Source organism: Somniosus microcephalus, chromosome 3 (genome assembly GCF_052327205.1).
Source record: "Somniosus microcephalus isolate GS21.2 chromosome 3, FLI_Smic_1.0, whole genome shotgun sequence".
Lineage (NCBI taxonomy): Eukaryota > Metazoa > Chordata > Chondrichthyes > Squaliformes > Somniosidae > Somniosus > Somniosus microcephalus.
The window spans coordinates 368209976-368229936 of NC_140989.1; the positions used below are offsets into that span (position 1 = coordinate 368209976).

Genomic DNA, 19961 nt, shown 5'->3' on the forward strand with positions numbered 1-19961 from the left:
ACGGGGCAGTGAGCACAGGGGGTGATGGGTGAACGGGACTGGGTGTGAGTTAGGACACGGGGCAGTGAGCACAGGGGGTGAGAGGTGAACGGGACTGGGTGTGAGTTAGGACACGGGGCAGTGAGCACAGGGGGTGATGGGTGAACGGGACTGGGTGTGAGTTAGGACACGGGGCAGTGAGCACAGGGGGTGATGGGTGAACGGGACTGGGTGTGAGTTAGGACACGGGGCAGTGAGCACAGGGGGTGATGGGTGAACGGGACTGGGTGTGAGTTAGGACACGGGGCAGTGAGCACAGGGGGTGATGGGTGAACGGGACTGGGTGTGAGTTAGGACACGGGGCAGTGAGCACAGGGGGTGATGGGTGAACGGGACTGGGTGTGAGTTAGGACACGGGGCAGTGAGCACAGGGGGTGATGGGTGAACGGGACTGGGTGTGAGTTAGGACACGGGGCAGTGAGCACAGGGGGTGAGGGGTGAACGGGACTGGGTGTGAGTTAGGACACGGGGCAGTGAGCACAGGGGGTGATGGGTGAACGGGACTGGGTGTGAGTTAGGACACGGGGCAGTGAGCACAGGGGGTGATGGGTGAACGGGACTGGGTGTGAGTTAGGACACGGGGCAGTGAGCACAGGGGGTGAAGGGTGAACGGGACTGGGTGCGAGTTAGGACACGGGGCAGCAGAGTTTTGGATGAGTTGAGGTTTAGGGAGGGTGGAAGGTGAGAGGCCGGCCTGGAGAGTGTTGGAATAGTCGAGTCTGGAGGTGACACAGGCAGGGAGGAGGGTTTCAGCTGCCGGTGAGCTGATGCAGGGCAAGAGCACAGAATTTTTTAAATATTACATCTCTTCTCGGATTTCAAGCGTTGAAATGTACAGGCTATGCTTTTTCCAAATCCCACCCAGCCCCACCCTCTGACTGTGTGAGGAGTTACTGTATCAAATCAAGCGCTGCTTTGTAATCTTAACCACTGCAAGAATTCAGCAGTAAACAATCCAGGTCACGTGACGGCAACCCTCCCCGAGCTGATTAAACATTAAACTGTTTTTGCACAGAGCGCGAACAGTGTTTGAGGAAGTGAGATGCCTGTTAGCTGGCTTGAGCAGCCCTGCTGATAGAGAGAGTCTTTCGGCATGGTGCGGGAAGAGAGAACCTATTATGGGAAGCACGGTGAGTTACTCGGGTGCCGTTACGGCAAACCAGTACCTGAGGGGAAGATTCTAACCATGGCTGTACCGTCTTTACGCCCTAACCCCCTTTCTGTCTCCCCTCCTTTCTTGCCAGCTCTAACAGAGCCATCACTGTTTACTTGCAACTAACTATGAATTTTAATTTAAAGACGGTATGAAAGTTGCATAGAATTACACAGATCATTTTAAGACAGAGCCGGACAGATCCTTGAGGATGAGCAACTCACAGGGTTACGGACAACAAGCAGGAGGAGTGGGACTGAGCACGGCCGCTCTTTCAAAAGGGCCAGCACAGGCATGACGGGCCGAATGGCCTCCTTCTGTGCTGGAGGTGTCTATGATTTTATGAATGTACAGCACAGAAACAGGCCATTCGGCCCAACTGGTCCGTGCCGGTGTTTCTGCTCCACACGAGCCTCCTCCCACCCCTCTTCATCTCACCCCATCAACATATCCTTCTATTCCTTTCTCCCTCATGCGTTTATCTAGCTTCCCCTTAAATGTATCTATACTATTCACCTCAACCACTCCCTGTGGTAGCGAGTTCCACATTCTCACCACGCTCTGGGTAAAGAAGTTTCTTCTGAATTCCCCATTGGATTTATTAGTGACTGTCTTATATTTAAGGCCCCTAGTCCTGGTCTCCCCCACAAGTGGAAACATCTTCTCTCCGTCTACCTATCGAACCCTTTTATTATCTTAAAGACCTCCATCAGGTCACCCCTCAGCCTTCCCTTTTCTAGAGAGAAGAGCCCCAGCCTGTTCAGCCTTTACTGATTGTTCTAACATGTTTTTAAGTTAAACCTTGTGATTTGCGCACCCAGTGAGTCCGTGTGCATGTCCTGAAAGAACAAGAGATAAGGAAGGCAAATAGACGATAAACTATTAACCAGTGTGGGGTTTGGTTCAGTTGGCATCACGCTCACCTCTTGCTTTAGAAGGTTGTGGGATTCTAAGACCCAACTCTTCCATTTACTCTTGGCTGACACTTGTCGGAGTTACTGTCCTTGGAAAGAGACGTTGAACTGAACGCCAGCTACTGGCCAGCCTGCCATCTTCCACCCTCGGTAAACCTGAGCTCACCCAAAACTCTGCTGCCCCGTGTCCTAACTCACACCCAGTCCCCTCACCCATCACCCCCCGTGTCCTAACTCACACCCAGTCCCGTTCACCCATCACCCCCCGTGTCCTAACTCGCACCGAGTCCCCCCCACACCCATTACCCCCGTGTCCTAACTCACACCAAGTCCCGTTCACCCATCACCCCCTGTGTCCTAAAACACACCCAGTCCCCCTCACCCATCACCCCCCCGTGTCCTAACTCACACCCAGCCCCCCCCACACCCATCACCCCCGTGTCCTAACTCGCACCGAGTCCCGTTCACCCATCACCCCCCGTGTCCTAAAACACACACAGTCCCCCTCACCCATCACACCCCGTGTCCTAACTCACACCCAGTACCCCCCACACCCATCACCCCATGTCCTAACTCGTCCCGATCACCGATCACCCCCGTGTCCTAACTCGCACCAAGTCCCCCTCACCCATCACCCCCCGTGTCCTAACTCGCTCCGAGTCCCGTTCACCCATCACCCCCCCGTGTCCTAACTCACACCCAGTCCCGTTCACCCATCACCCCCTGTGCTCGCTGCCCCGTGTCCTAACTCACACCCAGTCCTGTTCACCCATCACCCTCTGTGCTTGCTGCCCCGTGTCCTAACTCACACCAAGTCCCATTCACCCATCACCCCCTGTGCTCACTGCCCCGTGTCCTAACTCACACCCAGTCCCGTTCACCCATCACCCCCTGTGCTCACTGCCCGGTGTCCCAACTCACACCCAGTCCCGTTCACCCATCACCCCCTGTGCTCACTGCCCCGTGTCCTAACTCACACCCAGTCCCGTTCACCCATCACCCCCTGTGCTCACTGCCCGGTGTCCCAACTCGTACCAAGTCCCGTTCACCCATCACCCCCTGTGCTCACTGCCCCGTGTCCTAACTCACACCCAGTCCCGTTCACCCATCACCCCTTGTGCTCACTACCCCATGTCCCAACTCATACCAAGTCCCGTTCACCCATCACCCCCTGTGCTCACTGCCCCGTGTCCTAACTCACACCCAGTCCCGTTCACCCCTCACCCCCTGTGCTCACTGCCCCGTGTCCCAACTCACACCCAGTCCCGATCACCCATCACCCCCTGTACTCACTGCCCCGTGTCCTAACTCACACCAAGTCCCGTTCACCCATCACCCCCTGTGCTCACTGCCCCGTGTCCTAACTCACACCAAGTCCCGTTCACCCATCACCCCCCGTGTCCTAACTCACACCCAGCCCCCTCACCCATCACCCCCCGTGTCCTAACTCGCAACAAGTCCCGTTCACCCATCACCTCCCATGTCCCAACTCGCACCGAGTCCCGTTCACCCATCATCCCCCGTGCTCACTGCCCCGTGTCCCAACTCGCACCTTGTGCTCGCTGACCTACATGGGCTCCCAGTCCGGTAACACCTTGAGTTTAAAATTCTCATCCTTGTTTTCAAATCTCTCCATGGCCTCGCCCCCTCCCTATCTCTGCCACTCTGCCACCTCCTCCAGCCCTACAACCCTCTGAGATCTCTGCGCTCCTCTAATTCTGGCCTCTTGTGCATCCCCGATTTTCATCGCTCCACCATTGGTGGCTGTGCCTTCTGCTGCCTGGGGCTCCGAGCTCTGGAATTCCCTCCCTAAACCTCTCCGCCTCTCTCTCCCCCTTTAAGACGCTCCTTCAAACCTACCTCTTTGACCAAGCCCTGTCCTAATAATGTCAATTCTGGGCACCACACATCAGGAAGGATATCAAGGCCTTGGAGAGGGTGCAGAGGAGATTTACCAGAATGGTACCGGGGATGAAAGACTTCAGTTATATGGAGAGACTGGAATAGCTTGGCACGATGGGCTGAATGGCGGCCTCCTGTGCAGTATCATTCTGTGATTGTTTGATTTCTCCTTATGTGGCTCGGTGTCGAGTTTTGCCTGAAATACTGTGGATGCTCAGTCATTGAGTATATTCAAGGCTGAGATCGATAGATTTTTGGACTCTAGGAGAATCAAGGGATAAGGGGATCGGGTGGGAAAGTGGGATTGAGGTAGAAGATCAGCCATGATCTTATTGAATGGTGGAGCAGGCTCGAGGGGCCGAATGGCCGACTCCTGCTCCTTATGTTTCTTATGTTCTTAATTTGGAATTGTTCTCCTGCGAGCAGAAAAGGTAAGGGGAGATTTCAAAGGTGTTCAAAATCATAAATGGTTTTGCGAGAGTAAACAAGGAGGAACTGTTTCCACTGGCAGAAGGAGACATATATAAGGCATTTGGCAAAAGACCCAGAGACCTCTCCCCTCCTTTAAGACATTCTTTAAAACCTCCCTCTGTGACCCAGCTTTTGCTCACCTGCCCTAATATCTCTTTATGTGGCTCGGTGTCAAATTGTTGTCTGATAATCGCTCCTGTGAAGCACCTTGGGACGTTTTACTACGTTAAAGGCGCTGTATAAATGCAAGTTGTTGCTGTTGTTGTAGTAAGCGTGCTAGTTTCTGTTGTTGCCGACTCGCCTCATCCTGACTGCAAGCGAAAAATTGCACGGGCAGGAGATTTGCGCTGCTGTAAGCTGCGAAGGTCACTTTAACACGACTGCCAACAAGCAAAGTTGTGTTTGTGACTTACCGGGAGTTTATCTGTATGGGGTGGGTCTGCGAGTTGCGGTCTTTAAAAAGATTTAATCTCGGGTTGTGGGCGTCGCTGGCGAGGCCGGCATTTATTGCCCATCCCGAGTTGCCCTTGAGAAGGTGGCGGTGAGCCTCCTTCTTCTTGAAGTGGCTCACTTCAGAGGGCAGTTAAGAGTCAACCACGCTTGTAGCTTTTAAAAGCTCTTTAGAATAATTTATCCGTGACTACACAAAGCACTCCGGGTTCAGGTATATTGTGTATCAGTAAAACAGGTTTATTAAACATTAAACATCCAGTACAGAGAAGTAACACTTAACAAGAAGATAGTCGCCGTCTGTTCATTGAACCCCGGCGATCCTTCCGAGTGACCGTTTAACTCTTGCTGTGCTCTGTTGACTGAAGCTTCTCATCCTCTGGTTTCGCGCTGCTTTCAGTGTTCAATAGCTGTTCCTTTATACCCTTTTTTCCCCTTCAAAATACATAGCAACTTTCAGCTGCTTGGGCTATCTCACAAGTGCAACGAGACCTGGGTGTCCTTGTGCACCAGTCGCTGAAGGTAAGCATGCAGGTGCAGCAGGCGGTTAAGAAGGCAAATGGTATGTTGGCCTTCGTAGCGAGAGGGTTCGAGTACAGGAACAAGGATGTCTTGCTGCAGTTGTACAGGGCCTTGGTGAGACCACACCTTGAGTATTGTGTGCAGTTTTGGTCGCCTTATCTGAGGAAGGATGTTCTTGCCATGGAGGGAGTGCAGCGAAGATTCACCAGGCTGATACCTGGGATGGCAGGAATGACGTATGAGGAGAGCTTGGGTCGATTAGGCTTATACTCGCTGGAGTTTAGAAGAATGAGAGGGGATCTCATTGAAACTTATAAAATTCTAACAGGACTAGACAGACTAGATGCAGGAAGGATGTTTCCGATGGTCGGGGAGTCCAGAACCAGGGGTCACAGTCTAAGGATAAGGGGTAAGCCATTTAGGACAGAGATGAGGAGGAATTTCTTCAGAGAGTGGTGAACCTGTGGAATTCTCTACCACAAAAGGCAGTTGAGGCCAATTCATTAAATATATTCAAGAAGGAGTTGGATATATTTCTTAAGGCTAAGCGGATCAAGGGATATGGGGAGAAGGCAGGGACAGGGTACTGAATTTGGATGATCAGCCATGATCTCAATAAATGGCGGAGCGGGCTCGAGGGGCCGAATGGCCTACTCCTGCTCCTATCTTCTATGTTTCTATGTTTCACCATTCTGACCTTCACAAGTACGGTCTATGATTTTCTCTCCTTTTCCGCTGTGAGCTTTGAGTATGAGAACTTTTACATAGCCAGACTTCCCCTGAATTACGACATGAGGTCTTTTGCCTTTCCCATAGCCCGTTATCTAGACTGGTCTGAAACTTCAGCGATAAAGGATGTTGGGTATTGAAAACCCTCCATCTTACTTTGAGACTTAATTCATGTTTTGTCCTTCACTGGCATCTTGTTTTTAATAGAACAGAAAATCTACACGACCTCAGCACTATTCTCGCTGTTAACATAATGTTGGCTTAATTTTACCATCATGCTTTGCTTCTCAGCCATTCACCATTTTATACAGGCTTTTTAGGTTTTTAACATATTATTTCACATACTATAGTCACTTAATAATGGTTACAAAATTTTAACAATGTTTACTAAACCCTACAGGCACACTCTATCCTACACGCTGGTGTGGGACTGGAGTCACCTATAGGCCCAGATGGGGTGAGGACGGCAGGTTTCCTTCCCTGAAGGACGTCAGTGAACCAGTTGGGTTTTTACGACAATCCGACAGCTTCATGGTCACTTTTACTGATTTTTGTTTCCAGAGTTTTTAAACTGAATTCAAAATCTCAAACTGCCCGGGTGGGATTTGAACTCACGTTCTTCTACACAGGATTACACAGGATATACGGCACAGAAACAGGCCATTCGGCCCAACCAGTCCATGCCGGCGTTTATGATCCACTCGAGCCTCCTCCCGTCTTTCCTCATCTAACTCTATCAGCGTAACCCTCTATTCCCTTCTCCCTCATATACTTGTCTAGCCTCTCCTTAAATGCATCTATACTATTCGCCTCAACCACTCCCTGTGGTAGCGAGTTCCACATTCTCACCACTCTCTGGGTAAAGAAGTTTCTCCTGAATTCCCTATTGGATTTCTTGGTGACTATCTTATATTGATGGCCTCTAGTTTTGCTCTTCTCCACAAGTGGAAACATTCTCTCTGTATCCACTCTATCAAAACCTTTCATCATTTTAAAGACCTCTATTAGGTCACCCCTCAGCCCTCTTTTATCAAGAGAAAAGAGATCCAGCCTGTTCATCCTTTCCTGATATGTAAACCCTCACATTTCTGGCATCATCCTTGTAAATCTTCTCTGCACCCTCTCCAGTGCCTCTATATCCTTTTTATAATATGGCGACCAGAACTGCACGCAGTACTCTAAGGGGCCGATTTTCCCGAAGCTGTCGGGAAAAAGGCGGGACTACAACTTTCGGGCTTTAGACCCGCCTATATCGACGTCCGGCGAATCCGCGCAATTTTCCCTTGATTGACCTTGTTGAGCCCACCCAGCGGGCTCAGCAGGCCAATTAAGGGCCACCCGGCAACAGGTGACGTCACAGACTGAAATTTCATCTGTCAAGAGTTCTTGACAGACGAAATATCAGTGTTTCACAGCTGTTTGAAGCTGCCAAACACTGACAGTCTGAGTTCTAACCTGAGTCCTTCTGCACAGACTCAGTTAGAACTCTCAGCAGCACTCAAAGCTGAAGGCTGTCACTTTTCACAGATCGCAGCCGTTCAGCTTTCAGTGCCGGCTGAGTGATGGGCTCCCGACGGCTACAGGAAGAAAGGCTGTGAAGGTAAGTGACGTAATAAAGACTCACTACACACTTGGTGGTACATAAAGCAAGGCTTTAATTGACTTGTAACAAAACATGGAGGTCTAGTTAGTAGCCACTAGCTTCCTGTTTCCAGACTGTCTCTGGCCAAGCTGGGCCCACGCCCTAGTATTTATACTCCTCGGTCGGCGCCCTCAGCTGGCCGTTCAGTAGTACTTCCTGAGTTACTTCTTGTAGAAGTTGCGATTTATGACAGTAAGTACAGGTAAGTAAAAGTTCTTTACACACTTTAGACACACCAAACACACTTACCTTTGCACTCAAGCACCCATCACTCACCTGAACACCGACATCGCGACCCCTCCAACTCCTTCAACCCGACGGCCCGCCTGCTCTACCCTGGCGCGGTTTGGAGCCGTCGGGAATCCCACACGACACCCCTCAAAATAGGGATTAGGCTAAAAACTGCCTGGTAACTACCTGTTAACAGGCAGTTAATTGGCACTAATCCTTTCCCGCCTGGGGTCGGCGGGTCCCAGTGCGGGGCGGGTACCCGCCACCTCTGAAACGTGCGTGGAGCGGGGTTTTGGGCGGGATGGTGTCGGGACCCCCGAATTCGGGATTTCCCCCCCCCGACACGCCTGAAACCCCGCCTGACGGCTCCAGGAAAATCAACCTCTAAGTGTTTGATGGTGGAGTCAAAGACTAGGGGCCATAAATATAGATAGTCACTAATAAATCCAATAGAGAATTCAGGCGAAACTTCTTTACCTGGGTGAGGTGAATAGTATCAATGCATTTAAGGGGAAGCTGGATAAACACACGAGGGAGAAAGGATTAGAGGGATATGTTGATGGGGTGAGTTGAAGAGAGGTGGGAGGAGGCTGGTGTGGAGCATAAACACCGGCACGGACCGGTTGGGCCGAATGGCCTGTTTCTGTGCTGTGCATTCTATGTGATTCTGTCTGGCTATTCTCTGGATTACCAGTCCAGTAACATAACCACTACACTCCCTCTCGTATCCTCTCTCTCTCTCTCACCACAACACTGAGTTAAATTAGAGTTTGGCTTCACGGGGCAGGTGCGGGAGAGATTTGCTGCTTTGAATATTCAGTGTTGGAAGTTGTTTAGGTAACCGCTCCACAGCACACGGGGCATTGTGCTCCTTTCAGAGACTCAGCTGTAGGTAAATCAGATCAAAGCTCAGCTCTTCGCGGTCTGAGTCAATCACTGGGCTTCGCGCCCGTTATCTCACAGAGAATGGTTCTCCCTGAGGCCGTCCTGTTCTCTGGTTGAACGACTGTGACTGTGTGGCAAAATCAATCAATGACGAGTGACCGGGAAAGAAAACAATTGTAATTTCAGTCGGTGAGGAATTAATCCCGCCCCCCCTCGCAACAACAACAAGTTGCATTAATATAGCGCCTTAGTAAAATGTCCCAAGGCGCATCACAGGAGCGATTATCAAACATTTGACACCGAGCCACATGAGATATTAGGACAGGTGACCAAAAGCTTGGTCAAAGAGGTAGGTTTTAAGGAGCGTCTTAAAGGAGGAGAGAGAGGCGGAGAGGTTTAGGGAGGGAATTCCAGAGCTTAGGGCCCAGGCAGCTGAAGGCACGGCCGCCAATGGTGGAGCGAAGGGAGTGGGGGATGGACAAGAGGCCAGAATTGGAGGAGCACAGAGATCTCGGAGGGTTGTAGGGCTGGAGGAGGTTACAGAGATAGGGAGGGGGCGAGGCAATGGAGGGATTTGAAAACAAGGATGAGAATTGTAAAATCGAGGCGTTGCTTAACCGGGAGCCAATGTAGGTCAGCGAGCACAGGGCTGATGGGTGAACGGGACTTGGTGCGAGTTAAGATACGTGTAGAAGAGCACATGGTATTGGTAAAAAACCTCCGTCAGTAAAACCTCGGTCAGTATGTCGGACAAGAATTTATCTCTCAGGTTCGAGCAATCCAACATAACATGAAGTGCATCAAAACCAAACCTGCCACTTGGAATTTTTACGCTTTCAGTCAAATGTCGCTCTCACCCAAAGTCAGGGTATGTGAGCGTACTCCAGGCTGACACTCCCAGTGCAGTCTGAGGTAGTGCTGCACTGTTGGAGGTGCCATTTTTCAGTGTAACACTGGGGTACAGTACTGGTGGGTACAGGTCTGTCACTGTATAACACTGGGGTACAGTACTGGTGGGTACAGGTCTGTCATTGTATAACACTGGGGTACAGTACTGGTGGGTACAGGTCTGTCACTGTATAACACTGGGGTACAGTACTGGTGGGTACAGATCTGTCTAGTATAACATTGGGGTACAGTACTGGTGGGTACAGATCTGTCTAGTATAACACTGGGGTACAGTACTGGTGGGTACTGGTCTGTCACTGTATAACACTGGGGTACAGTACTGGTGGGTATGTGTCTGTCATTGTATAACACTGGGGTACAGTACTGGTGGGTACAGGTCTGTCACTGTATAACACTGGGGTACAGTACTGGTGGGTACAGGTCGTTCACTGTATAACACTGGGGTACAGTACTGGTGGGTACAGGTCTATCATTGTATAACACTGGGGTACAGTACTGGTGGGTACAGGTCTGTCACTGTGTAACACTGGGGTACAGTACTGGTGGGTACAGGTCTGTCACGGTCACACTGGGGTACAGTACTGGTGGGTACAGGTCTTTCACTGTATTACACTGGGGTACAGTACTGGTGAGTACAGGTCTGTCGCTGTATAACACTGGGTACAGTACTGGTGGGTACAGGTCTGTCACTGTATAACACTGGGGTACAGTACTGGTGGGTACAGGTCTGTCACTGTATAACACTGGGGTACAGTACTGGTGGGTGCAGGTCTGTTACTGTATAACACTGGGGTACAGTACTGATGGGTACAGGTCTATCAATAACACTTGGGTACAGTACTTGTGGGTACAGGTCTGTCACTATATAACACGGGTACAGTACTGGTGGGTACAGATCTGTCTAGTATAACATTGGGGTACAGTACTGGTGAGTACAGGTCTGTCGCTGTAACACTGGGGTACAGTACTGGTGAGTACAGGTCTGTCGCTGTAACACTGGGGTACAGTACTGGGGGGTACAGGTCTGTCACTGTATAACACTGGGGTACAGTACTGGTGGGTATAGGTCTGTCACTATAACATTGGGGTCCAGTACTGGTGAGTACAGGTCTGTCACTAACATTGGGGTCCAGTACTGGTGAGTACAGGTCTGTCACTAACACTGGGGTACAGTACTGGTGGGTACAGGTCTGTCACTGTATAACACTGGGGTACAGTACTGGTGGGTACAGGTCTGTCACTGTATAACACTGGGGTACAGTACTGGTGGGTACAGGTCTGTCACTGTATAACACTGGGGTACAGTACTGGTGGGTGCAGGTCTGTCACTGTATAACACTGGGATACAGTACTGGTGGGTACAGGTCTGTCATTGTATAACACTGGGGTACAGTACTGATGGGTACAGGTCTGTCACTGTATAACACTGGGGTACAGTACTGGTGGGTACAGGTTGTTCACTGTATAACACTGGGGTACAGTACTGGTGGGTACAGGTCTGTCATTGTATAACACTGGGGTACAGTACTGGTGGGTACGGGTCTGTCACTGTAACACTGGGGTACAGTACTGGTGGGTACAGGTCTGTCATTGTATAACACTGGGGTACAGTACTGGTGGGTACGGGTCTGTCACTGTAACACTGGGGTACAGTACTGGTGGGTACAGGTCTGTCACTGTGTAACACTGGGGTACAGTACTGGTGGGTACAGGTCTGTCACGGTCACACTGGGGTACAGTACTGGTGGGTACAGGTCTTTCACTGTATTACACTGGGGTACAGTACTGGTGGGTACAGGTCTGTCACTGTATAACACTGGGGTACAGTACTGGTGGGTACAGGTCTGTCACTGTATAACACTGGGGTACAGTACTGGTGGGTACAGGTCTGTCACTGTATAACACTGGGGTACAGTACTGGTGGGTACAGGCCTGTCACTGTATAACACTGGGGTACAGTACTGGTGGGTGCAGGTCTGTTACTGTATAACACTGGGGTACAGTATTGATGGGTACAGGTCTATCAATAATGTTAAGTCTGTGTATTATAGTGATAATTACTACACAGACTATAAGAGTAAATTCAACAGGTCTTTACTGGTTGGAGGTAGGGACTATACTGAATATAATATTACTACACAGTGCTTATATACCGGTGTGGTCACCACCGGTATTACGTATACAGCAGCCAGAGAAAGTAGTACATCTCTTAAGGTGGAACAGGCTTAAGTTCTCTTAAGGTGGACAGGTTACATACACCACAATCCTCCCTTTTTAGCTTAACAGTCATATCCCCATTTAACATAACAACATATATACATATATAACTTCAGGTATAACAGTTCAAAGGTTCAGTCTCTCAGGAGGCTTTCTGATGCGGCTTGGATAACGCCTCTCAGTAGTCTCTGATTCTTGTTGTTGTGGTGCCTCCTCTATTTGGTTTCCAATGTATTGGGTGTCATCATCATCAAGTACATTCCCTGCCGAGGTAGATGCTTCAGGTTCATTAATGTCTTCCACAGTTGTCTCTGTCACAACCATGGGTTCGACCCTTGCTCTCGACTCTACCAGTTGATCCGCATGACGCCTTATCACATTATGACCAATATCTACTGTGTACATCAGAGGTCCTTGTCTGGCCCGAATTGTTCCGGACTGCCATTTTTCGTTTCCATAGCCCCTTGCCAACACTGGTTGTCCTACGTCGAAAGTTCGAGTGGTCTTCTTGTTAATATGCCGAAACTGTTTGTTTTCCACTTCCCTCCGCACATTTGGTTTTAACAAGTCCAACTTGGACCGCAACCTCCTGTTATAAAACATCATGGCAGGACTTTGGTTAGTCACTGCATGATCGGCGTTTCGATAAGACATCAGGAACTTGTCGACCTTGTGTTGCAGCGGAATCTGATCATCGTTCATGGCCTTAATTGCCTTTTTGAATGTCTGGACAAATCTTTCAGCCAACCCGTTTGTCGCCGGATGATATGGGGCAGAGGTATAATGTTTTACTCCATTCTTCTTTAAGAATTGTCGGAATTCTTCCGATACAAACTGTGGTCCGTTGTCCGAACAGATCTGTTCTGGCAATCCGTTCCTTGCGAATATTGTTCTTAACACCGCAATTGTCTTTTCTGAAGTAGTGGTATTCATCTTGATGACTTCTGGCCATTTGGAATGTACGTCCACCGCGATTAGGAACATGGAGTCCATGAATGGACTAGCAAAGTCAATGTGTACGCGTTGCCATGGGGCTGAAGGCCATTCCCATGGGTGTAGCGGTGCTATCGGAGGTGCATTTTGCACTTTTTGGCACCCAGCGCAGCTTTTCGTTAACTCCTCAATCTGTTGGTCAATACCCGGCCACCATACATAAGCCCTAGCAAGACTTTTCATTTTAACTCCCCCCAGATGACCTTCATGCAGTTCGTTTAAAACTCTTTCCCTTAACTTGGGAGGAATAATCACTCTTGTCCCGTGCATCAAGGTACCATGGCAGACGGACAGCTGGTCTCGCCTTGCCGAAAATGCCGGTAACAGAGGATCACCCCGTGTTGGCCATCCTTTCACTGTCACCTCGTAGACTCTGGACAGTGTCGGGTCGTTCCTGGTTTCTCTTTCAATACTTGCATTGGTGACTGGTAAACACTCGATGATGGTCAAATGAAATAACTCAACAGGGTCAACTTTCGTCGTGTCTTCTTCTTCAGGTAGTGGCAGGCGTGACAGCCCATCAGCATTGCCATGCTGTTTCGTACCTTTGAATTCTATTTGATATTGATGTGCCCCTAGGAAAAGAGACCATCTCTGGAGACGCTGCGCTGTCATCACCGAGACACCCTTCTTAGAGTTAAAAATGGATACCAACGGTTGATGGTCTGTCAGAAGTGTGAATTTTTGGCCCTGCAGGTAATGATTAAACTTCTTCACTCCCCATACAAGGCTAAGAGCCTCCCTATCGATCTGCGCATAGTTGCGCTCAGCAGAGGTCAATGATCTGGATGCAAACGCGACTGGCCTTTCCGTGCCATTTGGCAACTTGTGTGAGAGTACTGCCCTAATACCATATGGAGAAGCATCACAAGCCAACCGAATAGGCAGTGTCGGGTTGAAGTGAGCCAACACTTCCTCTGAGGTGATCAATTCTTTGCTTTTGCGAAATGCCTTCTTACAGTTTTCGCCCCATTCCCATGGTACCCCTTTCTGTAAAAGAGCGTTTAATGGGTGCAGTACCGTGGATAGATTTGGCAGAAATTTATGGTAATAGTTAATTAATCCTAGAAACGACCTCAACTGAGAGACATTCTCCGGAGCGGGAGCCTTTACAACTGCCTCAATCTTGTCAGGAGACTTATGAAGCCCCTCCCGGTCAATGACATGGCCACAGTACGAGATCCGCTTCTGGAAGAACTCACATTTCTGCCGATTTACTCTAAGTCCATACTCTTTCAGTCTGTTGAGCACCAGTTCCAAGTTTGCGAGATGTTGTTCATCACCATCACCTGTGATCAGAATATCGTCCAGGTAACATTGTGTGCCTGGAACTCCCGGTAATACCTGCTCCATGGCCCTCTGCCAAATTGCTGGAGCCGATGCCACTCCAAAAACCAGCCTATTGTACCGGTACAACCCTCGATGCGTGTTGATCGTGAGGTATTGGCGTGACTCTTCCTCAACCTCCATCTGCAAGTACGCCTGCGCCAGGTCTATCTTGGTGAAGTGTTTCCCGCCAGACAATGAAGCGAAAATATCCTCAATCCGTGGAAGCGGATACTGCACCGTGTGAAGCACCGGATTAACGGTGATTTTGAAATCTCCACAGATGCGAACCTTCCCTGGATCTCCTGGCTTGTTGCTCGCAGGACGTTTCATAACGGGAACAATGGGCGTAGCCCACTCACTCCAATCTACCTTAGACAGTACACCTGAACGTTCTAGTGCTTCCAGTTCCGCTTCAACAGTAGGTCGTATTGCATAGGGTACCGGTCTGGCTTTAAAAAATTTTGGTTGTGCATGTTCATCAATCTTGATGTTTGCCGTAATTCCTCTCAGTGTTCCCAGTCCCTGCTGGAACACCTCTTTAGCATCATCCAATATTCTGGACAATCGTTTAGGTTTGACATCTGTTTCCCCGGAATCTACCGTTAGTGCCTTCAAGGAGTGCCAGTCCATATTCATTTTCCTAATCCACTCCCGTCCTAGTAGTGGTGGACCTCCTTCAGGTAGCACATATAAGTCCATTACTTGGCTTTCTTCGCCCTTGTGGACCACTTCTACCTCTATTTTTCCGATGGGGTACACTCTTTGCCCCGTGTATGTTTTCAATATAATCTCCGTATCCTGTAGGGGAATATGTTGGAATAACCTTCTGTAATCTTTCTTATTCATGACCGTCAATGCCGATCCAGTGTCCAATTCCATTTTTACTTGGACTCCTGCTATCTGAAGAGTGACCCAAATTGTCTGGAGATCTGCATCCTTACCAACGTTGTGTACTCTTAAGCTATCCAGTTCATTACTGCTAGCGTCTGAATCTGACTTCTGTTCGGTCAAACTGTTCTTTGTCACCTTGTGTGCCTTTGCGTATTTTCCTTGCGGTGACTTTTTGTTGCTGGTCTTCTTTCCTGACCGGCATACTTTAGCTATGTGGCCAAGCCTGCCACACGTTCTGCATTCTTGGTTTTTAAACCAACACTGGTTCTGATCGTGCGTTGTCTTTCCACAACGATAACATTTGACAGAGCTCAAACCCAATTTGTTTGTACCGAGTTCCGGTGAACGTAGCTGCATTACTGCCGTGCCTCTCGCTGCGGCTTCGTGTGCTGCTGCCATAGTGACCGCCTTCACAAGCGTCAGCTCATTCTCCTCGAGCAGTCGCTTTTGTGTATCCTGGTTAAATAAACCACACACAAATTTATCTCGTAGTGCCTCTGTCAGTCCCGTTCCAAACTGACAATATTTTGCTAGCTTACGTAATTCCATCAAATATTCAGCATTGCTTTCATTCTGCAGCTGCCTTCTGTCGTAAAATTTAAATCGTTCCGCTAGCATCAGCGGTGTGGGGTTTAGATGATTTTTCAGGACAGTAACAATCTCATCGAACGTCTTATCCGGCGGTTCATCTGGTGATAACAGGTGTTTCAATTGCCCGTATGTCTTCGCACCCATTAAATTTAATAATGTTAGTGCTTTATCTGCATCAGGAATTTTATTTGCCTTACAATAATTTTGTATGCGTTCTACATACATGGCCCAATCTTCGATGTCACTATCAAAGGTATTAATGTTCCCATGTTTAGGCATCGTTGCAATTTATTGTATTTTTATGTTATCCAAGATGGCGGCTTCCCGCACTTGTCGTTGTCCTCCGCCCACAAAATGGCGGTTTTCCCGCGCTTGGCGGTCTTCAACCGTCCCCCGACGCTGTCTCCGCTTCACCGCGGCTCTCGCGCCTTCAGTTTCCCCAACGCTGCGCCTTTTAGCCTGAATGCGGCCCTTATCTCCGGTCGCGATCGATGTCCCCGCGCTGCGCCTCTCGCTCGAAAGCGGCCCGGCCCTTATCTCCGGTCGCGATCGATCTCACCGCCCTTATTCCTCCGTCTTCCCAGCCCCGTCTGTACAGCCAACGCGGTTGACTTTCTGTCGCGTCGCTGCCTGGCTTACCCACTACCGAGGTAGAAAAAAGAAAGCTGACAGTCGCTGATGGAGGCTTCGAGGTCAGGATGTCTTCTGCACTCCGGTTTCTCGATGCCTGCCGCTCGACGTGTCTTCCAGTAGGGTGATGAGGGTGGAAACCTCTCTTCGACGTCCTGTCTGTGGACGAAGCCGCCGTGGAAATAACTGCCGCAGGGTAAGAATCGGACTCGTCGCCACTGTTAAGTCTGTGTGTTATAGTGATAATTACTACACAGACTATAAGAGTAAATTCAACAGGTCTTTACTGGTTGGAGGTAGGGACTATACTGAATGCAATATTACTACACAGTGCTTATATACCGGTGTGGTCACCACCGGTATTGCGTATACAGCAGCCAGAGAAAGTAGTACATCTCTTAAGGTGGAACAGGCTTAAGTTCTCTTAAGGTGGACAGGTTACATACACCACAAATAACACTTGGGTACAGTACTTGTGGGTACAGGTCTGTCACTATATAACACGGGTACAGTACTGGTGGGTACAGTTCTGTCTAGTATAACATTGGGGTACAGTACTGGTGAGTACAGGTCTGTCGCTGTAACACTGGGGTACAGTACTGGGGGGTACTGGTCTGTCGCTGTATAACACTGGGGTACAGTACTGGGGGGTACAGGTCTGTCACTGTATAACACTGGGGTACAGTACTGGTGGGTATAGGTCTGTCACTGTATAACATTGGGGTCCAGTACTGGTGAGTACAGGTCTGTCAGTGTAACACTGGGGTACAGTACTGGTGGGTACAGGTCTGTCACTGTATAACACTGGGATACAGTACTGGTGGGTACAGGTCTGTCACTGTATAACACTGGGGTACAGTACTGGTGGGTACAGGTCTGTCACTGTATAACACTGGGATACAGTACTGGTGGGTACAGGTCTGTCACTGTATAACACTGGGGTACAGTACTGGTGGGTACCGGTCTGTATCTGTGTAACACTGGGGTACAGTACTGGTGGGTACAGGTCTGTCACTGTATAACACTGGGGTACAGTACTGGTGGGTACCGGTCTGTATCGGTGTAACACTGGGGTACAGTACTGGTGGTACTGGTCTGTCGCTGTATAACACTGGGGTATAGTACTGGTGGGTACAGGTCTGTCACTGTATAACACTGGGGTACAGTACTGGTGGGTACCGGTCTGTATCTGTATAACACTGGGGCGCAGTACTGGTGGGTACCGGTCTGTCACTGTATAACACTCGGTCGCAGTACTGGTGGTACTGGTCTGTCACTGTGTAACACTGTGGTACAGCACTGGTGGGGACAGGTCTGTCAATGTATAATACTGGGGTACAGTACTGGTGGGTTTGGGTCTGTCACTGTGTAACACTGGGGTACAGTACTGGTGGGTACAGGTCTGTCACTGTATAACACTGGGGTACAGTACTGGTGGGTACCGGTCTGTATCTGTGTAACACTGGGGTACTGTACTGGTGGGTACCGGTCTGTATCTGTGTAACACTGGGGTACAGTACTGGTGGGTACTGGTCTGTATCTGTGTAACACTGGGGTACAGTACTGGTGGGTACCGGTCTGTATCTGTGTAACACTGGGGTACAGTACTGGTGGGTACCGGTCTGTATCTGTGTAACACTGGGGTACAGTACTGGTGGGTACCGGTCTGTATCTGTGTAACACTGGGGTACAGTACTGGTGGGTTTGGGTCTGTATCTGTGTAACACTGGGGTACAGTACATGGTGGGTACAGGTCTGTCACTGTATAACACTGGGGCACAGTACTGGTGGTACTGCTCTGTCACTGTATAACACTGGGGCACAGTACTGGTGGTACAGGTCTGTGTCTGTGTAACACTGGGGTGAAGTACTGGTGGGTTTGGGTCTGTCACTGTATAACACTGGGGTACAGTTCTGGTGGGGACAGGTCTGTGTCTGTGTAACACTCGGGCACAGTACTGGTGGTACTGGTCTGTCGCTGCTGGTCATGAGCAGATAATTTAGGAGCATCATTCGGAATGAAAGCCTATTTGCCGAAGTGTTTGTTTTCCTGTATTTTGTTGGTCGCAGCGCCTCTGTCCCAACATTGCTCACCTACCTGATTCACCCACACACATCCGCACACCACTGGGGAGTGGTGACGTATTCCAGCTTATAGCCCCTCGATGCAGCTTACATCGATATATCTCTCCTCCTCCATCTTTCAGATGAGACTTTAAACCGAGGCCCCGCCTGCCCTCTCAGTTGGATGGAAACGATCTCTCGGCACTCTTTCGAGCGAGAGCAGGGGAGTTATCCCAGGTGTCCTGGCCAATATATATTTATTTAACAGTGACTAAGCTTCCAAAACACTTCATTGGCTGTAAAGCGCTTTGGGTCACCCTGAGGTTATGAAAGGTGCTACATAAATGCAAGTCTTCACATATCAGGAAGCCTAAAGGAACTTGACAGGAGAGACGGTGCCTCGAATAGTGAATGAAAGACTTTCATTTATACGACCACCGGACATCCCAGCACGCTTTACAGCCAATGAAGTACTTTCCTGAACTGTAGTCACTGTTGTAATGTGGGAAACGCGGCAGCCAATTTGCGCACAGCAAGAACCCACAAACAGCAATGTGATAAATGAGCAGATCATCTGCTTTTTAGTGATGTTGATTGAGGGATAAATATTGGCCAGGACACCGGGGAGACCTCCCCTGGTCTTCTTCGAAATAGTGCCATAGAATCTTTTATGCCCGCCTGAGAGAGCAGACGGGGACTTGGTTTAAACGACTCCATCTAAAGATGGCCCCTCCGACAGTGCAGCACTCCTCAGTACTGTCCCTCCGACAGTGCAGCGCTCCCTCAGTACTGTCCCTCCGACAGTGCAGCACTCCCTCAGTACTGCCTCTCCGACAGTGCAGCACCCTCTCAGTACTGCCCCTCCGACTGTGCAGCGCTCCCTCAGTACTGACCCTCCGACAGTGCAGCACTCTCTAAGCACTGCCCCTCCGACAGTGCAGCGCTCCCTCAGTACTGCCCCTCCGACAGTGCGGCGCTCCCTCAGTACTGCCCCTCCGACAGTGCAGCGCTCCCTCAGTACTGCCCCTCCGACAGTGCAGCGCTCCCTCAGTACTGCCCCTCCGACAGTGCGGCGCTCCCTCAGTACTGCCCCTCCGACAGTGCAGCGCTCCCTCAGTACTGCCCCTCCGACAGTGCAGCACTCCCTCAGTACTGCCCCTCCGACAGTGCAGTGCTCCCTCAGTACTGCCCCTCTGGCAGTGCAGCGCTCCCTCAGTACTGCCCCTCCGACAGTGCGGCGCTCCCTCAGTACTGCCCCTCCGACAGTGCAACACTCCCTCAGTACTGCCCCTCCGACAGTGCGGCGCTCCCTCAGTACTGCCCCTCCGACAGTGCGGCACTCCCTCAGTACTGCCCCTCCGACAGTGCAGCACTCCCTCAGTACTGCCCCTCCGACAGT

General features: G+C 50.1%; 1 protein-coding gene across 1 annotated transcript in view; it reads left to right on the forward strand.

Annotated features, from left to right (window-relative positions):
• Positions 1–847: 847 nt before the first annotated feature.
• Positions 848–19961, forward strand: part of LOC147122418 (choline transporter-like protein 5) — a 248011-nt gene continuing 228897 nt past the window's right edge. The window contains exon 1 of the mRNA XM_085983554.1: positions 848–1169. Within this exon, the coding sequence (XP_085839680.1) occupies positions 1133–1169 (37 nt within the window). The 5' untranslated portion in view covers positions 848–1132. The remainder of the gene's footprint in view (positions 1170–19961) is intronic.